General features: G+C 36.3%; 2 protein-coding genes across 2 annotated transcripts; one reads left to right on the forward strand and one right to left on the reverse strand.

Moving 5' to 3' along the window:
• Positions 1–1,882: 1,882 nt before the first annotated feature.
• Positions 1,883–6,801, forward strand: LOC120346930 (uncharacterized). The gene is made up of 8 exons (XM_039416726.2): positions 1,883–2,218; positions 2,542–2,591; positions 3,146–3,329; positions 3,642–3,778; positions 4,366–4,485; positions 4,847–4,979; positions 5,391–5,494; positions 6,550–6,801. Exons 1-8 carry the CDS (start codon positions 2,005–2,007, stop codon positions 6,742–6,744), a joined length of 1,137 nt encoding a protein of 378 aa, XP_039272660.2. The 5' UTR covers positions 1,883–2,004; the 3' UTR covers positions 6,745–6,801.
• Positions 6,802–6,830: 29 nt separating this feature from the next.
• LOC120348310 (bile acid-CoA:amino acid N-acyltransferase-like) lies at positions 6,831–11,027 on the reverse strand. Its single transcript, XM_039418429.2, has 5 exons — positions 10,891–11,027; positions 10,408–10,506; positions 9,344–9,444; positions 8,974–9,217; positions 6,831–8,795 (listed from the first exon to the last, which is right to left on the reverse strand). Exons 1-5 carry the CDS (start codon positions 10,955–10,957, stop codon positions 7,999–8,001), a joined length of 1,308 nt encoding a protein of 435 aa, XP_039274363.2. The 5' UTR covers positions 10,958–11,027; the 3' UTR covers positions 6,831–7,998.
• Positions 11,028–19,503: the final 8,476 nt, after the last annotated feature.

Genomic DNA, 19,503 nt, shown 5'->3' on the forward strand with positions numbered 1-19,503 from the left:
TTTTTATATGGATTTTTCAAGTTTTTCTGACTTCGCATAGCTCGCAAATAGTATTGTAACGTAGATTTTTTTTACACGTCTCCACATAATTATGACACTTTTTCGGCGTGGAACTGTATTGAATGATTCTTACTCGCTCCTAGCTTAATCTCGCAAAATTCTTGCCCGTTGCATGGAGTTATCGATTGTTAAAGGTATCAATGGTGGAACTACAATAGCCATTCGATAACAATGTACACATTCAAATAATGTCATGGTGAAGTATCTCTAACGCAGCGTTTCCCAAACTGTGTTCCGCGGAACACTAGTGTTTCGCGAGCGTCTTTCGAGTGTTCTGTGGAGAAGGAATCAAAAATATCGCCATTGCGATCTAGGGATCGTGAAGTTGTCGCCAAACTGACCGTTCAATATCGCGTTATCGTCGGCCTGAAGCGGACTAACTGAGGTGGAGTAGTGGCATTTTCGTGACCGTCGGTGTGTCTTTTTGACTGTTAAGTTTACATAGACTTACCAAACGTCCCGTTTTAGGCGGGACAGTCCCACTTTTTAACGTTTTGTCCCGGCGTCCCGACCGGTCAGCCAATAGTCCCGCTTTGGCGTTCACCCAGTCAGCATGATACATGAGCATTACCAATTAGCTTGTTCTCGATACTGTTGTTGCTGTGTGGCGTACCGGTGGTAGCATACTTACTGAAGGTGGATGCGGGGTTTTGTTTGTTTCGTTGTTTTTCGCCGCTAACATTATTAGCGGTTAATTGCTACAATTTGTTACGTGTGACTGTGAGCCCCAGACGCCAAAAGGACGCCTAACGTAAAGTCCTTTCTATTTATTGAATTGAAACCGATTTTTAGACAGACACCGCATGCACTCTCGATGACAATATAGTCAATGAAGACAGCCGGGATGGTTTCAAATGTGTGCCTAATGTAAAATCGGTCAATTTGAAGTTGAAAAAAACACAGCTATGGCCTTTGGAGGCGTCCCGCTTTGAGGTCACAAAAATATGGTAACCCCAAGTTTACAGCAATCCTTTTGGTTTTGTTATAAGCAAACAAGTAGGTCTAAACTCTAAAGAATAAAGGCAAAAGGTCAACTCTTCTTCCTCCGTCTCTGCCTGGTTTTACTATGAAATGCTGAAAAATTACTCATGTTCGCTAAATTCAATTCAGCAGATAAATAAACTGCAGCTCGTGAAATTGCAGCAAGTACTTTTATCTCCATTAGAGGTAACATTGGAGGCAAACACTACGGGATGGAAAGTAAACGACATAGAGAGGTAAAAAATTGTGAAGTGGTGAATTTATTGATTCATATAGGCTACACAGCATTTAAATTAGGAAACAATAAAAAATTTATAATAAATGCAATATGTAAAATATTCAATCATATTTCAGGTATGTTTGACCGTAGTAGTATATATTTACGGTTTAACACAATTCTGTTAGTTTTCACGGCGCATTTGGCAACTCGTCACGGCGAACCCATTGGGAACCGCTACATTACACCGTTTTTCTTTATCAATTTCAGCTTTCCATTTTTTGGTGTTCCGTGAGGCGAGATAAAAAGTCTAAGTGTTCCGTGGCCGAAAAAGTTTGGGAAACGCTGCTCTAACGTATACAAGATCGGATCGTGTATTCCCAACCAAGATCATGCTCTTGGACCGTGAGCCTCCGAGAGCTCATTTTGCACAGGTTCGATACGTTTCTTTGGTCTATAATTATATCACTTGAGAAAATCTGTCTTCAATATTTATCTATTTGTAAGATACTATGAAAATTAGAAAAATGCCCGTTTTATTGGTGAACTTTATTGAAGTTCAAATTTTAACAGGACCCGCTACAGCGCATTTCATTACCCGTGACCTTTAACCCTTGTATCATTGTTTCCGTCGTCTGCGTCAGTACGTTCTTACGTTGCCGGTACCGTTTTTCACTGCTGTTCGCCGACAAAAATTCGTATATCACCAACTTATAATCTGACAGTCTGACGGATAATTGCGGAGAATGAGACGAGTAAATTTTGCTAAAGAACCACAGAATGAAAATTTCAACTCCAATGCCTTCTATGGGCAATCAAACAATCCCGATAGACCGTCATTCGCCGGCACTCTTCCATCGAAACAGAGAAAAATTTACGAAATGTGGCCAGGTGGTGATCCTAATAAGGTTCCTTTTACGATGAACACAAAATCTCCCAGGAAAGGCATCAAGAAAGCACGTGAGTAAAGTGAAACATCTCCTGACCCTTCTGCCTAACTTCAACGCTACCGGTATCCTTCATTAGGATAACGTTACTTACAGTCTAACAAGTTCAACTGTACAACGCGATAAATAGATAGATAGTTTATTTTGAAGTTATTCATAAATTTATGTACCGATAGCCCGTCATAATTCTTTAGTGTATTTACCAGTAGTTTTTGCGTAAACTTAGATATAAAGATCGAAATATTTCAGAATTTAGACTAGTATGATTTGTTATTTGTGTATTTTATTCTAATAAAAATACTAATCTTCAAATTATTTTACTTTCATCGATTACAGCCGCAGTCAATCACTATGCTGAACCCCCAAAAAATGAATTACAAGACAACGTAAGTATGAATTGTTAGATATTTCCAAGTCTTAGTGTACGTTGAAGCTATTTTTCTATAATTTGGTTTTCGTATGGCGCATGATTGATTGACACTGGTTGTACTTTGCCAATGAAAATACGAAATACTTACGAAAATTCTGTTTTTCGATTAGGCTATCAAACTCCACTAAGCAGAGATCAAAGTATCAAATTGCCTAACGACAGACACTATAATTTTTGGATGAAAAAATCCGGAAAGCAATGAATTTTTAGAAATTTTTGAACTGAAAATCATAAACTTGAAAAAAAAAGTGTTGAGAACATGAAAAAATACATTTTCGACTTGGCATCCTTTTATCAAAATTTCCGGTGAATATGGCCTCAAATTTAGATTAGAAACCAGCTCAAAATCAGCCTTTCTTTGTAATTTTTCAACATTCAATTTTTAGTATTGAAATCCTCAAAATATAGCTTTGAAGAATTTAATTAAAAAAAAAATGTTTATGATATTTATGTACGATAGTATATATATATAGGCCTATATAATCCTTATTTTGAATTTCATTATTGCAGATGGGATCTTCGGGATCAATCTCTTTCCAACCTCCCAATCACCCATCAAATGTTAATATGTATCCACACCCCGGTATGCGACACCCATGTCCCACTATCTTCAATCCAAGCTATTGGTGGCCACAGACACACGGTGAAAACACAACGTTCCCTCCTCATTTTCAAATGCCTCCGGATACATACGGTAGGGATAATTTAATATCTGAGTGTAACATACGATTTCAATACCAAGATTGTTTTATCAAATGATCTAGTCGCAGAAACTATAAATTTAAACTTAAAGTGTACGTACGGTATTTAAATATTTGATTTTAGAACAATCAATTAAAATAATCAGCAATTTTTTTTGTTATTGGCTGCTTGTTGCTTTTTGGTAGTTAGCCAATTGCTAGCTATTTCAAAATATTTTTTATTTTTGCAAATTCTTATTGACTGCACTGCACTATCATTATATTTCACATTCATTCTCATGCAAACTTCATTTTTTGTACAACAGGTTACAGTGAGCCCCCGAATATGTTCCAGAATTATCCGCCGCCACAACAATACGGAGCCAACCAATACTCCACAATATCACAAGCACCAATGTATGGGTACAATCAACCATCCCAGCCCCGACCATCCTGTATCAAGGTCAAATATAAAATATTTTTCATTTCCATTCAATATATTGAATATAACATCAGACGCGTACTATCGTATATCGTGCGCATTTTTATCGAGTAGGGCAGTGGTCGGCAAACTGTGGCCCGTTGGTGAAATGAGGCCCGCGAGAAAATTTCTCTCGTACGACCTGACCTCACTTTTAATGCATGAAACCAAAAAATTGTCATTGATTTATTATTATCTGCGCACGGAAGGTATGTCGCAATCGTAACAATGTTTGTTTTGTAGTAATTATTAGCGTAATCAAAAGCACACGTCAGTTTTATGTCATTTACTTTCCGAACGTGTCTACCGTTACTTGTAACTAACACACAAATAGGAGTTGCCCGTGCGTCATAGTTTGAAGTTTAATGTGCCAATTGTTTGTAGTCGGAAATTATTATGGCCCACACGCTACCGCATATTTAGCTGGGTGGTGACTAGTGAGTACATAAAGTTTGTCGACCACTAGACTAGAGGATATATCCTGCCTGCATACCCTAGTAATAATACCAAATCCATGGTTTCAACAATTTTTAGGATGTAGGCCTACACTTTTATCATTTTCCATACAGAACAAGATTCAACCTATACCAAAACCTCAGTATCACGCGAGCCAGCAACAAAACCCGGAATTACAAGGAGGCGAGGCTCATATTAGTAACGAACGTCCAGGTACATCCGCGACCAAAAAGGTGTGCATTTGTGCAATTTGTGATTTTATTCTAATTTATCAATACTTGTACTTGTTTATTTTTACTCTGGGTTGTAAAAATTTCTGACGGAATAAAATTTTGATATATATAAAAAACTTTGGCTAACGCAACCCTTCTAAGAGTAAACTTTTAGTATATTTTGAGTTTGTATTTAAATTTTTCAATCATCATTAAAATTCTGAATTCTGATGCCGGCCCGATAGCCTATCTTCATTGAATTCAACATGTAATAATACAAAGGGGTTAAATAACAGTATATAGTGTCATGCCACATTCGCTACAATACAATTAATGCTAGTCTGATTTATACTCGTCCGACGTGATCAAATGAATTTTTTAGGCTGACGCCACTCCGACGAAAGACAAAGCCGAAAAATACAAACCAAAAAAGATATTTGTATCGACTAATGCTCGGGGTCTGCAAGCATGGTCCGAAGTTAAACAGGATACAATGGTCGTTTTTGAAATAATTGGTAAATTTGTGTTTACTTCTAGTCACGCGTCTTTAATTAAAATAGATATATATGTTGTACTGAAACGCCAGAATTGAATAGCATATTTTAAATAATCTTCTACGGAATTTTTGAGTGTTTAATTATCTTCTACGGAATTTTTTAGTGTTTCTATGTATTGTGCAGAATTTGTTATATTTGCCAAAATTTGCTCATAAAGTTACAAATTTCTTTGCAAAAGTTGTTTTTGTTATCTAGTATTTTAATATTCGATTAATCAAATTATTTTGATTTGAATTTCATCACATTTTTTTCGATGCTATGTTTTGTAACCTAGTAAATATGCCCTTGTAACCTACGTCCATTTTGAACTCGAACAAACAATGAGCTGATCTTTTATTCTTGTTTCATCAAATATTTTTGCACATCCAGGCATTCTTAACTCTCAAGTTACGTCGGAAGGAGTGAAATATTGCAAATCATTTCTAATCAAAGATGGACAAGGCCACGTGATCAACTGTGAATTTTATGAAACGGTAAAATTATTGATTACGGTATTGATGTACTGGTAGCTGTCGCTTTTATCTCTGTTTCCGTGCCGGGATAAGACCTTTTTGTTTTGTTTTCACATGGTTTTCACTTGACATAACTATGTTATTGTGATGTAATAATCACTATGGATTCAAATCCCCTGCTGCTAACCACAGCGATGCGATACATTTAATAAGCTATGTCCAACACACGTATTTGCGAGGCCTACCGAAAGTTTTTCTGCCGATCTTCAACCAGCTGTTTATAGTAAAACCAGCAACTTTTTCCGAGTAAGCAAGCGATGGTGCTGCTGCTCAGATAAAGTCATTTTTGTGTATTGTACAATTGCGATGACGTGTTATTAGTATTACGCAACAATCAGGCGACCGAATCATATTGCTGTTGCTGACTCGAAGCTGCATTGTTGTATGTTTGGAATGTCAATTTAATTTGTAACAAGCAATACGCACTTTATACAAAATTTCCATGAGTTTATTCCACATCCCTGTGGAAGAGGCTACTGAATATTATACCAATTAAACTCATTGATCTCAAGGCAACCGTAAATTTGAGGTACTCATTCCGAAAGATAGAAAACTTCCACAAAAATTGTTAAGTTTTTCACTTTTGCGAAACTAAAATATGTCCCAGAAGGCATTTAGGTTGTTAGTAGTAGCCTTCTTCAGAGCTAATGTACGGAACACCCGAAAATAGCCTTGGCATAATGCAATTGTACTATTCGGTGATAGGATTTTCATACTTATTCCGGGGTTCTTAACCATATGACGAACCATGACCTTTCGTCTGGTTATCAGTTCAGGTTGGGTATGGGAATAATTGTCCAGTCTTTGTGTTTCGTTTTTATATTGATGCATGGACTTGGTGATGGAGAAGTCGTTACCGATCAGCGGTAACGTTAAATATCCTACAACCAGTCCAGCAATCCCCTCGAACATAATTATTCCTCATGCGATTCGAGCCTGCAACCCCGCCGGAAGCGGCAAGAGAATACAAGCCTGTTTCTTTTCAGTGAAATACTCAATACTTTATATTTACTTAGGATCGTCAATTGTGCCGTACGTGCCGAGGAAAAATGTACAGATGTGTCGGAGATTTCAACGTAAGACGTGGCATATTTCACGCTGTGTGCGTGCGTGAAGCTGACGAGAAAGATGTCCGTTTGTACAGAAAGCTAGTAGCTGTAGCTAACGCAACTCTGAAAAATTTCAAGGAAAATTATAACGCCAAAAACTGAGGTTATAACTGTCCTTGTTTTTGAGGTTCTTTCTTTAGCACGACACTCATTTATGTAGCTTTTACATCTCGTGCTTTGTGAGGGATTGCACCAGGTACCATGTGGATTTCCCGGTCAAAGTTTTTCGATCTAATTTACGATATTGATTCTAAAAATGTTTTCATATTTTTAGTTTGATGCAGAGTTTATTTATTCTTGTTCTTAATTGGCTTTATTATTTTCTACTTTAATAACAACACTAAATACTTGAAATTTGATTTTTGAAAACTGATTGCGTCGTATGAAACAGCCTTCAACATTGTGTATTAGGAAAAATCCGGAATCCAAAGCGCGGCGTCTCAAAGTAGATGTACATTGAACTAAGTCTGGAATGTGTATTATATTCCCGTACACTCTAAATCTTGTGACCTAACGTGCGTACGTACATGCGTGAAAACTAGCGGTCATTTTCGACAATGGTGTTGCGTAAGATTTCTAGCGTGTATATATATATATATATATACAAAACGATTAAATAGCCAGTTCAAATCAAATCGAAGACGTTTCATGCCTGCAATAGTTCTGTTCATATTATTCCTAAATGAGTTCAAAATTACCACTTGATTATATATAAATGAAAATAACATAATCTCTTTCCACGAAATACCCTTTTTTTATATAGTTTGTATATTTCCTGATCGTTGATGATAAATTTATCCTTTGCATAGAATAACAATGGGTCACACATAAATTTTTGAAAAAAATAGAATAAATAAGCACAATTACCTGTTAGCAAGTAAGAACAAAAGCAGTAAAAATCATTTCTCTTTGCAAATTATTTTTTTAACCGCATTTATTTAGAATTTGATGCATTTTTTATGACCATATTTTATATTATTAAAAATTTGTGTAAGATATCATTTATGGATTTACATAAATCATAAAGGCTTTTATCAGTCAGCTTTTAAAAGTATAGCGAGCACATAGCATTAAATGCATTCTGATAAATACAATTGATTAGACCTATAATAGTAAGATAATGCTCAAAAACACACTATGATGATCAAACAAAACTCGCGGATGATTAGGTGTGCTGTTTAAAAATGTCGTATACATAATTGTAAAATGGCTAGCTACACATTGGCTATGTCACTTGTACAGCCGTATTTGGGTACTTCCATTTTATGCAGTCCCCTCGTCAAATACAATTATATATATGTTGCATAGCGAAATATTTGATTCGAAAAAATACACAGGAATTTGCCATATTTTAAATCACAGCTTTGCTGGCGTACTCGTCAACGATTGTCTTAAAAAGTTCAAAATCTTCGGCCACGAATCTTCTTGGGCTTTGCTGTGATCTGGCTGATTGCCTCCATTATGCTGAAGCTGTCGATAAGTCCACACAACATTTTGGTGTGGAGCATACGCATGCTCTATTAGGTGACCGGCATCGGGATAAAAGAGAAGCTCGTATCTTGGATGATGCTGTTCTTCTAACATTTCTCTGGCGTGTTTTCCCATTTTTTGTATTATCGTTTCGTGTATAGTATCTTTACCGCCATACACAAACATGTAAGCCGTACGATGGCGCTTTTGAAAGGGAACCAAATCGTCCTCAATATTTTCCCAAGTCTCATTTTCGGCATCCGGATGAGAGCTAGTAATCACCATTGTGCCGTCTGGAAGAGATTCTGCATTTAAAGTGAATGTTTCTGGCACACTCCAGGTTTTATCTCGATACGTGAATGTGTTGTAGCTTACATACCAGCCGCTAATGGCCACCACACAGCCAAATAAGCCTTCGGGGGCGCAGCTTGCTATACCCAGAGACGCGCTGGCTCCAACACAATTTGATACTATACCTACCCCATTTCTTGCGTCTACGCTGGTATGATTTTTGAGAAAGATGGCGGCTTCTTCGAAGTATTCCAAGTCAAGACCATGGTCGTATTTTGGTAGGTCATCTGTTCCAAAGTATCTAACAGCTAACGCTACAAATCCACGAGAGGCAAGTATGGCTGCTTTATGTTTGAACGCCCCGGGATGTGCACCGCTGATACTCAAGACACCTGTTGAAAGGTAAAATATAAACATCGCGAAACTATAACCATGTATACATAGCTTCGTTTTTATAGCTAGCACCATTAAAATATATTGGTTTATGAGCCTTCTAGTAACGTTCTGGACATGTCTATCAAAACTTGGTTTCCATGTCCAGATGCAAGCGATAAAGCGGATAGACTATACCTGGAAATCTAGTATTGCCAGGAGGAATGTACAGTGTTCCTCTTAATCTTCCTGTCCAAACTTCTTGTTCCTGAACACCCGGTGCAGCATAGGTTCTTGTAATTTTGTGCTTTGTTAACAGTTTGTTATTGGTTCGTGAAGTATCGTGTATTTCTTCTAAATTTGGCACAAAACTATCAAATAAACGAAAATACACCTCAAACGGTTGCATCGGATCTTTCACGACAAATCGTTCATAGGATCGCTGAAAGATGGTGAATAATAAAAACTTTTATGACACCCGACTAAAAAAATTAAAAACGTGGTTTACTATACGATTTATATAAACGAGGTGAGACTCTTTGTTTTAATAAAAGTTTGTCAGGTTTACCTTGTTCAAATGCGACGCAACCATTGAACTCAAGGGACCCATAGACCACACTCCTCTGTACGATCCCCCGTGTGATTCACTGGTTCTCACGTCAATGAAACCTGCAATATACATGATAAAAAAGGTAAAGTCATAAACTTTCAATTTTTAATGAAGTTGGTTATTAAAAAATTCGGCATTTTTAACAGGACTTTGTCAACACCCTGTATGTTCTGTTTTTCTTTATATAATTCAACTTGACATACTCACATGATCGGTCGTTGCGTACAAATAGTTTTAGATGTATTATGTAATATTCAATATTATATAATATTTAATCAGACCGAGAACTCAGCTGCCCCATTGCTGCAAATTTGTGTACTTCAACCGCTATATCTCAAATTTATAAACATTATGTAACAAGTATATATATTTGTCTATTGGGGTTCTTCCCTATTTCCCGTAAGTGTTCTATTGTTTGCTTATGAACGCGTACTTCGAATACTTTTAATTTAAAAAAAAATACAAAATCAACTAAAATTTTGAAGTGTATCAATATGAAGGTAATTATAAATTGGTCCAAAAAACAAGCATGCCAATGAATAGCGATATATTTAATATTGTTTCAAATATTCAATGTGATAACACTGTGGTCGCGGGAACAAAATGTCTAATATTTAGTTGTATGAGACAGAGTCGAGGTGCTTTTATAAATATAACTTTTTAAAGCAAGGCCATGAGCTTTCCATGAAAACAGTACCTCACGCAAACACTATTGTGACAAGCGCTAAAAACGATAGTGCATATCGCTAGACGGTGATCCTAAAACTCTCCAAGGCTATTATTCACTGTAGTGAAAACAGACGGCGGCGCGATAGCACTCAGATTGGAACACTTCACAAATTAGATGGTCACTCTTCGGAAAATATCGTGGATTAATCAAACATCTTCAGGCTGCGAAATATGAAAACAAATTGAAGTAAGATGCCGTCCTGTTGATTTTTGTATGGTGATAGCAACCATATATTGATATATTTATATATAACAAATAGTTTTTCACATAAACTAAAATGGACATGGATTACCTCTGCCATCTGATGTATACTGAGCCAGGCTCTCAAACATAATATCATCGCTGAGTGTAATCGAAGAATGGAGCGATACGTTCTGAAACGGTTTTAGCCCTGCAAATAAAATGTCTTCCCGTTACATAAATCACCGATATACATATATATACCATATATGAAAAAGATTGTTTCAACAACAAAGATGTAGTTTGGTTTGTTGGGATGGATGCTCCCAATATAATACGAAGATATATATTTATCCTTTCATCTGAAACTTTTAACTTATTTATAATAAAAAATTGACATGGATCAAGCGATGTGAAATAAATAACGTTACTGGCAACTAACTTGTTTAACGTCAAATAGGCCAAATGTAGCTATACATAAAATTCATTTGCAATAATAGTCCGGCATTATGAGGAGAGTCCGTGTTTTCGTATAATTCGCTGAAATTCATGCGCTTAGATTTTTAATATTACTGATGAAATTATTCATACTCACCGTCGATAACTATATGTATAGCCTCATCAGCTAAGGACAACTTTTTGTTAACATGTATTGCAGGCATTTTGTGGTGATATTAATATAATTTGGCACTGTATTAAAATCAAAAAAGCATTCGAATGTTATGTACTTGGACTGAAAAACAAAAATGAATGTATTAGATTTTTCAGCGATACCGCTCCAACGTATAATATCATTAAAAGTTTATCGGTGTTTATTAAAATAATACGTAATAATTAATCTTCTTTATTAAAAACGTTTTTTCTAACGTTTTGTGCCTTTATTTCTGAAAAAACACTCTTCTGGTTTCAAGCGTGGGCCATGTGACAATAGTGACGAAACGCAGAGCCGACTTAACGCCGCAAAATCCAGATTTTTTTTAGCTAGGTCCCGAAATACCAACTTAGACGGACTTGGTTGTTATTTGACGATGACACTAAGCTTGCTCACGCTGCAAGTTTTCAAATTATATAAAATATAACAATTCGTAATAAAAATGAGTGTCACAAGAAAGGTGACCAGAAAGAAAAACACGACGGAAACGTATTTCCTTGCCCATTACACAGTGTCTGGTTTGATTTCAAGTAATATCTGTCACGGAAGAATATAATTTAAAGCGACATTAAACGCGAGATGCGAAAAATACAATTCTCAATTCTCAGGAATTATTTAAAAAAAACTGAAGGCTTTATATATTCTTCAAAAAACGGCACCCATGCAAACTAATAATAGTCTGATTAGAACGGTAAACTCTCGTTGTTTATTAAATTTGAAGTAAGTACCTCGCGATATTTCGATCAATTTTGGGCTTTCTCCGACTTGCGGCCCGCGAGATCTCTTCAAAATTTTTTGCGGTCCTTCAACCACCCTGAGGTAGACTACTAGTTACCGGTAAAATTTCAAACTACAGTTGTGACTTGTATCCTTTGGTATTACGATTCACGTTGAGACTGGACGCATGAATCTTCATTGTCACATTACCTCAGGATTAAAGCTCAACCGATATATCGGCCCGATATCACGTGTTTGCCGATATAGGATATCGACAGTAAACGGCCGATATATATCGGTTATATATAACAGTTAAAAAAACGGAAAATGTTCGTAAAAGTTGTTTTATTTACTTTTGGTTGTAATTGTTTGTATTACACCTATCTATCCCAACCAAAAAAATAGCATGAATACCATAATGGTTACCTAAAATATCCACTCCCAAGATATTGTAGAAAGTGGGAGACAGGTGTCGCCTAAGTGGCGTTTGCTACAAAATGGAAGGTGTGGAACACACGAAGAACAAGTGGGACACAACAGCAGAGGAAATATACATTGCCCAAACAAATTTCAATCAAGGTAAACTTTTTCTAAATATCGAAACATTCCTACAACGAGTCTGTTATCAACGCAATAAGGTAAGCAATAAGACTGATTCAGAGACGAAAAGCATCTATGTCTAGAAAGCACTGACTACATGATAATCTTGCCATACATCTACCATTAACCTGTCTTATTCTGAAAGTAAAGCGCTAATATTTTTTGCATATTTCTACGCAGCCAGGGTTGATATATATATATATATATATATGAATATACAGAAAAATAAATTGAATTGACCATGACAAATGATCAATACAAGTATTATGAAATATCCTTCACGTGTGTTCATACGCATAATCGTCGAAATATTTACTTTACAGTCTCTGTTACGGAGTCTGTGGACTGAAACTCGAATGACGCCGAAATAACATAACTTTGCATTATATTAAAAATTGCTCCAACTGAACGCTGCAAAATAAATTTGATTTGCCGTAAACAACCGACCAGCAAAATAACTGGACATGAATACGATTTCCAGATTTAAACTTTGCATGAATTACAGGGAAATCTCAGTGTATATTACGTTTACGTTAATACGTGAAATTCTTACATCACATGACATCCTCTATTGACCATGACGTAATCTTGAGATATTTCCTAAGTTTCCTAGATATCGTATTGATCTTTTAGGTACCTATCGTGTTATGTACATTATTGTGGCTTTGACGAACTCAGCGCGGGTGCGATGTACACAAAATGTTTGTAACAGTTATCAATTACGAAATTGCTTGCTAATGGCTTACTAAATAATTGTGGGTTTCGCTTACACCTTCGCTTTGAACATGGCGTGTACGTATTTTTGGTAAAAAAAAAAAATTCTGTTAGACCGTTGTGCAACTAACGTGGCATGCAGAGGTTCACAACGTGCGTTTTGATAAAAAAAAATATAATCTACGTAGTTATCCAAGTGCATCATTGTGCAAGAAATCGGACAATATCACAAATAGATATAACATGCAAATATAGATATTTACACGGTTTCAGTAGGCAACAATTAAATTCAACTGCAGAAATGAAACAGTAAATGTAAAATTGCACGACTCATTCTACAATCAGTTGCCAGATTTTATCTCAATATCAAAAATATCTTCAACGCTGCTCCATCTAGCTATCTTCGATAAAATAAAATTATAGATTCTATTTCCCTAGATCTCAATAGACACACTCAACCAGGAGGCAAATTAAACGTTCAGTATCATTCTTGGCAATGGGACAGCCATTGTGAAATATCTCCACTAATATCTTCCACTAAAAGTATTTCTATTTGTGACTCAGTACCAAAATATCCACCGGTGTATTTGCTCCCTAATTCATTATATATGTTTGAGAGACCTTGAAAAAGATTAGAAAGTAAATAAACGATCGAAAGATTTGTATGCATTTCTAACTAAATAAACGAATTGATTATCGTTGGTGTTTGGATTCTTAGTTAAATATGTAGTATATTAGGTAACAGCAAAAAAGACAACAGCGGAGCATAGTTTACGTATGACGAAAGAAAATTAGACTTGTTGCACGTTACCATTCCAAAGCATTCACCTTGTCGTCGCTTGAAATTATTCACGCATTGAGCATGTCTAGCCCTTTCACGTGGTTTTTATTGGACATGAAGTGTACATATGAATCGTTTTGTTATTATGTTGTTCTTGTTGGTATTTCTCTTCTCAGCGTTTTAAAAAAAATCGCCGCTCTCTTTATTTATCCGACCAATTGCTTCTAATTTTTCACCGGGTAAAGATTGTATTTTCCTCTACATTTATTCATTTTAAAAATTGCTGTGTTCTCTACGGGTTCGTTTTCGGTGTGCCAGGATGGGATCAAAAATTGCGCACCTTGCAGGTTCCAGGTTCGCGTTAGTCGCGAGGATTGCGGTACCGGTAGTGTATTGTTGCTTGGGCTGGAGGCATATCGACATTTTCGGGAGGTAGTGACGAACGCCTTGAAATAATAATCTTTCCGGTCGTGTTGAATACACTTTTTGATGGTACATTCGTATTACATCGTACGAAACTGATGAAGCTAGTAGCTCTTGATCGCAGTTGATGCTGCTTTTCTTCATGATATATATGTCGAGGTAGAAGTTGCAGATCTTGCACGGAAAGTTTTGTCACATAATTGACATTTAATATTAACTTACCAGGATACCAGGATAAGATGACGCGAAATTGCTTTGGAACCATTGGGACGTAACAAGCTAAAATTATATCTCATTACGTCAAAACGGTAAACCGGTTAATTTTACCCGGCTAACCGTTGAAGTGTTTCCCCTGGAATTCCCAGCCCTTACTGTGACAGATTGCATACTCGTACTACTTCATTTTGGTCTTCGTGTCCATATATTTGAGCATCGCTCTCTTGTTTTATTTTACAAATGAGATGCAAGCTACTTTGGAAAATTAAAAGTATTTTTGCTAAAAGTCTAACTTATGTGACAAACTCTGATTTCAATATCATACTGTAATTGTCTGTCGCAGTAGTTTTATAATTATAGACTTGAAAAAGACACGCCGTTTTACTTTTTGATCAAGGAATCTCCAGATCAAGTCCTAAGTGCTGTTATACCTATTTTGCACGTATTTCATGAACAGTAGGGTAATTAGTCTCGGATGTTTAATCTGGTGACCGTACATTTGAACCCACGTACATTTGAACCCATGTCTATATCCGCGGGTTCAATCAATATGCGGGTGCTGAAACCCATGGGTTAGGGTTAGTATGGGTTCAACTATCCGTACAACAAAAAAATTTCCATAGGTGCAATAGTATGCTGGTGCAATTGTCATGGGTTCAAATGTACGTGGGTTCAAATGTAATGGAACCGTTTAATCTTATTGGACACGAAATATCTCCGTCGTTGATTTTTCGCATCTAATGACCCAATCAATTTTCAAAGTACTGTACTCAAAATTCACCAAAAAGATATTACTTTTATTTTTCCCAAATATTATTTTTTTAATTTAATATTTATGAATCCAAACACCAACAATAATCATTTTGTTTATTCAGTTAGATACAAATCTTTCAATCATTTATTTACTTGCTAATCTTATTCAAGGTCTCTCAAACATATATAATGAATAAGCGAGCATATACACCGGCGAATATTTTGGCACTGAGTCATAAATAGTATATAATATTATTAGTGAAAGATATGACGGAGGTATTTCAAATTGGCTGTCCCATTTCGTTTATTTGTTAACCGAGCCGTAAGGATGATACTGGACGTTCAATTTGCCTCCTGTTTGAGTGTGTCTATCGTCAGTTCTAGGGGACACATATGTATATAATTGTATTTTATCAAAGATAGCTAGATGGAGATATTTTTGATAATGAAATAAAATCTGGCAACAGCTCGTGGAATAAATTGTGCAATTTTACATTCAATAATTTATTCCTGCAATTGAATTTGATTGATGTCCACTGTAACCGTCTAAATATCCATATTTGTACGTTTGAATTTTATTTTATGAAAACTGATGTTCTAAATCTCCGCATGTCACATGTTAGTTGCATAATGCCATAACAGACTCATTATTTAACAAAAATACGCAAAATATTTTCCCAGTTGTGTATAAATTATACGGGCTAGTTCGCGTGGTTGTTTCATATTGTCATATAAGTTAGGGATATACATTGGCCGTGGTTGGTCACGATTCTTGAATATAAAATTTTGGAATCATGCGATGTTTTATTTGACCATTATTTACGATGTTTTTTACCCAGGGCTTTGTAAACTGCCAAACCAAAAAACCTTCTGTCTGTTTGTCCAAGGCCATGTTCAAAGCGAATGTGTGAGCAAAACCCACAAATATTCAGAAAGCCATTAGCAAGCAATTTCGTAATTATTAACGGTTACAATCCTTTTGTGAACATCGAACACGCGCTGAGGTCGTCGAAGCCACAGTAATGTACACAACAGGTGCTGCTTGAAAAGATCAATACTATGTTCAGAAACCTTACGAAATATCTCAATATTACGTCAAGTTCAATAGAGGGTGTCATGTGATGTAAAATACTTACGAATTAACGTACACGTAATATACAGTGAAATTTCCTTGTAACTCGATTAAGCGTCACGTAAAGTTTAAATCTGAAAATCGTATTTAAGTCCAGTTTCAAGTCATTTTTCCGGTGGGTTGTTTACACAAATCACATTTATTTTTCATCGTAAAGTTACTGCAATATTTCATATAATGCCAAGTTATGTTATTTCGGGCGTAATTTGGGTTTTACTTCCACATACTCCGTAACAGAGACTGTTAAGTAAATATTTCGACAATTCTACATTGCAAATCGTAGAATTCCTTGTGTCTGCGGCACACCTGTAGTGTTCTAGGACTACCGACCTGAAATAAAGTTTACTCCGTGGGATTTTATCGCAGACTTAGGAATTTTTCTAATGGTGATAAATAATCGAGTGGCAATATTCCGATGAAGCGGAGTAAGAATTGCAGGGACTGGTGATATTGGTCTCATTTGCAAGAATAAGGATCAAAACAGAATGTAATCGGGCAGGGATTGCCGTGGTATTTTGAAGTTGTGGTGCTTTTAGTTTATCGAGGCAATCGCAGATTTAATTTATCACAAATAAATAAATAAATAAACCATTTTATTGAATAGGCATATTAGTCATGGATTGAATGTTATATATATATCATTCAAAATTAAATATAATCGGGTAGTTGATCTCACATTATTATGTCCGCGGATTAGCGTGGTATTTTAGATTGGTAATGAGTTCATTTTGTCGTGAGTCGCCGCAACTGCGAGTTCCCCTGCCTTGAACACAAATGAATTGAAAATAGAGAAACATTTTGAATTATTGAGTTGAATATTACCAGACAGAAAAATTTATTACGCTGTGGAAAAGCCGGCATTTTTAACGAACGTGAAGACCGTTCCAGAAGCCGTTTAATAGAAATTTCCGATTCCATATTGTGACCTCTCGCGCCCCCACCCCCTCTCCCCAGTTTAAGAACCACTGTTCTAACTTATCAAACCTCGTTCTCATCACTTGACGCATCTGCATAACTTCGTTCATGATAGAATCTCTTTCCTCATTCAAACCGCAACTAGACGTCCCTGTTTGTGACGCACATCGCAATCCCACCATTCGGCTCACTGTCTCCCGTTTCCATAGATAGTTACTTTCTAGCGGTTTCATGCAAATCTATGCGCCTTCTGTCGCTGTGGCCTTTTTGTATTATGCGAACGGATACCCTATTAGAAAATTCCCTCAATAAAGTATGGTACAAATCTCGTTTTTAATATCACGATCTGACGGATTGGGGTAAGCCATATCGCCGAGTTCTGTTAAATTAAAAATATACTTGTGCCACATTCATGCTCCCTCTGGATTATATTGAAGAGTTCCTCCGCATCCACACCGAAATCGAATCCCTCATAAATTTGTTAACATCATCTCCCTGGTTATTAATCGTGGCGTGCTCCCCAATTTTGTCGCAACTTTTTTTTCTATATTTCAAAATTATTCACTAGGCTAAAATCAAAAGCTCCGAGGTTCGACTGCGGCTTTAATCTTCAACAAATACAGAAATATAACTTAAAATGAATATAAATAACTCGAACAGAACCTTCCCACACGAAACACGACTCTGCTTGTCACAACCAAACAGACGACGCCTTCCTGCCTTCAGGTTCGTCGGCATTCATCATCAAACAGAGCAATTCGAATCACAAATACAACAAGAAAAAGATAAACAGCATACGGAAAAATCTTATCACAATACCACTGATCTCTAGCGCTGCAAGACGCCAGCGTTATATTTAGGTTCAGTCATTATTCATTCCACAACATCTATATTGTACATCTCTTCCTCGTTACTACTTTCATATTCGCAACTACTCATCCTTTGTCAGTATTCAAATATTTAACTGCACCTGATTATATAATTACGTCCAAAGTTGGTTTATATAACAGTGCGCGCTCTTATCTTAAGCCCAAATCGACATTGGAATTTTACAAGCATGGTTGTCTGCAATCAAACTTACTACCAATGTGACTGAACCAAATATATTATATCCAATTTTCCAAAAATGAAATTAAACATGCCAAGCGATTCGACTCGTCGGCGAAATGGCTAAGGGGTTGCCGTTTTAATTTTTCGTTGTCATATTAGAGTTTCCCAATGTGTATGCTGTTTATTGCATTTGTTCAACAAATGGGGCTGACGAACATGACATGTGCATGCAAATTGGAATGCTAAATGGGGAAGCCGAGCCCCGAGTTCTCTGAACAAATCGACCGACAAACGTGGCAGAATGAAATACTGGATACCGGTACTACTTCGTGCCCATATATTTGAGCATCGATCTCTTGTTTTATTTTACAAATGAGATGCAAGCTACTCCGGTAAATTAAAAATATTTTTGGTTAAAGTCTAACTTTTGTGACAAACTTCGATTTCAATATCATACTGAAATTGTCTGCCGCAGTAGTAAGATATAGTTTTATAATTATAGAGAAAAGCCACGCCGTTTTACTTTGTGATCGAGGATTTCTATTTTACACGTAATGCATAAACAGTAAGACAATTAGTCTTGAATGTTTATTCTTAGGAGGGCAGAGTCTAATCCCGAAGGCAATTTACACAGTATGAAACTCGTCACAAATATATACATCGCGTCAGAATAAATCAATTGCAGATTGTTAAAAGTAGGGATCTTACAGAGAATCAAAACCAGCACAACTCTTCTGTCAATAATCTTAAAAGTGGTTTATTACGGACCGTTTTTGGTGAATTTGATTCTATATATTTAATTTGATTACTATTTACGTAAAATCGACTTAGTTTTCTGCACACGAATTTTTAAAATCCGCTGCAACGAAAATCGACCGCAGTTCGGAAACGGCCTTTGATGAGACAGGTTTTGTTTACTGTGTTCAATAAATCAGAAGATGCAAGATTCCGGATTAGTCATCTATTAAATACGGCAACTCCACACTTGAAGAAGCAAAAGCATCTGGCATAACTGAAAAGTGTGATATGATATTTCCTTGTGTTGTTTGCCCTTTTGTTTGTTTTTGTGATTTGAATTGCTTCGTTTGATGATGATTGCTGCCGAACGTGAAGGCAGGAAGGCATCGTCTGTTGCGTTTTGTCTATGACAAGCAGAGTCGTTTTTGTGTTGCGTATGGGAAGATTCTTTTCTAGTTATAATTGTTTACTTTGAGTTGTATTTTTGATATTTAATGAGAATTAAAGCCGCAGTCGA

This window comes from Styela clava, chromosome 1, assembly GCF_964204865.1.
Source record: "Styela clava chromosome 1, kaStyClav1.hap1.2, whole genome shotgun sequence".
NCBI classification, from domain to species: Eukaryota; Metazoa; Chordata; class Ascidiacea; order Stolidobranchia; family Styelidae; genus Styela; species Styela clava.

Bases quoted from the DNA above. Each gene is read 5' to 3' on its own strand.
- LOC120348310 (XM_039418429.2), bottom strand. From the start codon at position 10,957: ATGCCTGCAATACATGTTAACAAAAAGTTGTCCTTAGCTGATGAGGCT. The intron at 9,445-10,407 runs GTAATCCATGTC...TGTATATTGCAG, and splicing joins GTATACATCAGATGGCAGAG to GTTTCATTGACGTGAGAACC. The intron at 8,796-8,973 runs GTATAGTCTATC...ACCTTTCAACAG, and splicing joins TGGCAATACTAGATTTCCAG to GTGTCTTGAGTATCAGCGGT.
- LOC120346930 (XM_039416726.2), top strand. From the start codon at position 2,005: ATGAGACGAGTAAATTTTGCTAAAGAACCACAGAATGAAAATTTCAAC. The intron at 2,219-2,541 runs GTGAGTAAAGTG...CATCGATTACAG, and splicing joins GAAAGGCATCAAGAAAGCAC to CCGCAGTCAATCACTATGCT. The intron at 4,980-5,390 runs GTAAATTTGTGT...TTGCACATCCAG, and splicing joins GGTCGTTTTTGAAATAATTG to GCATTCTTAACTCTCAAGTT.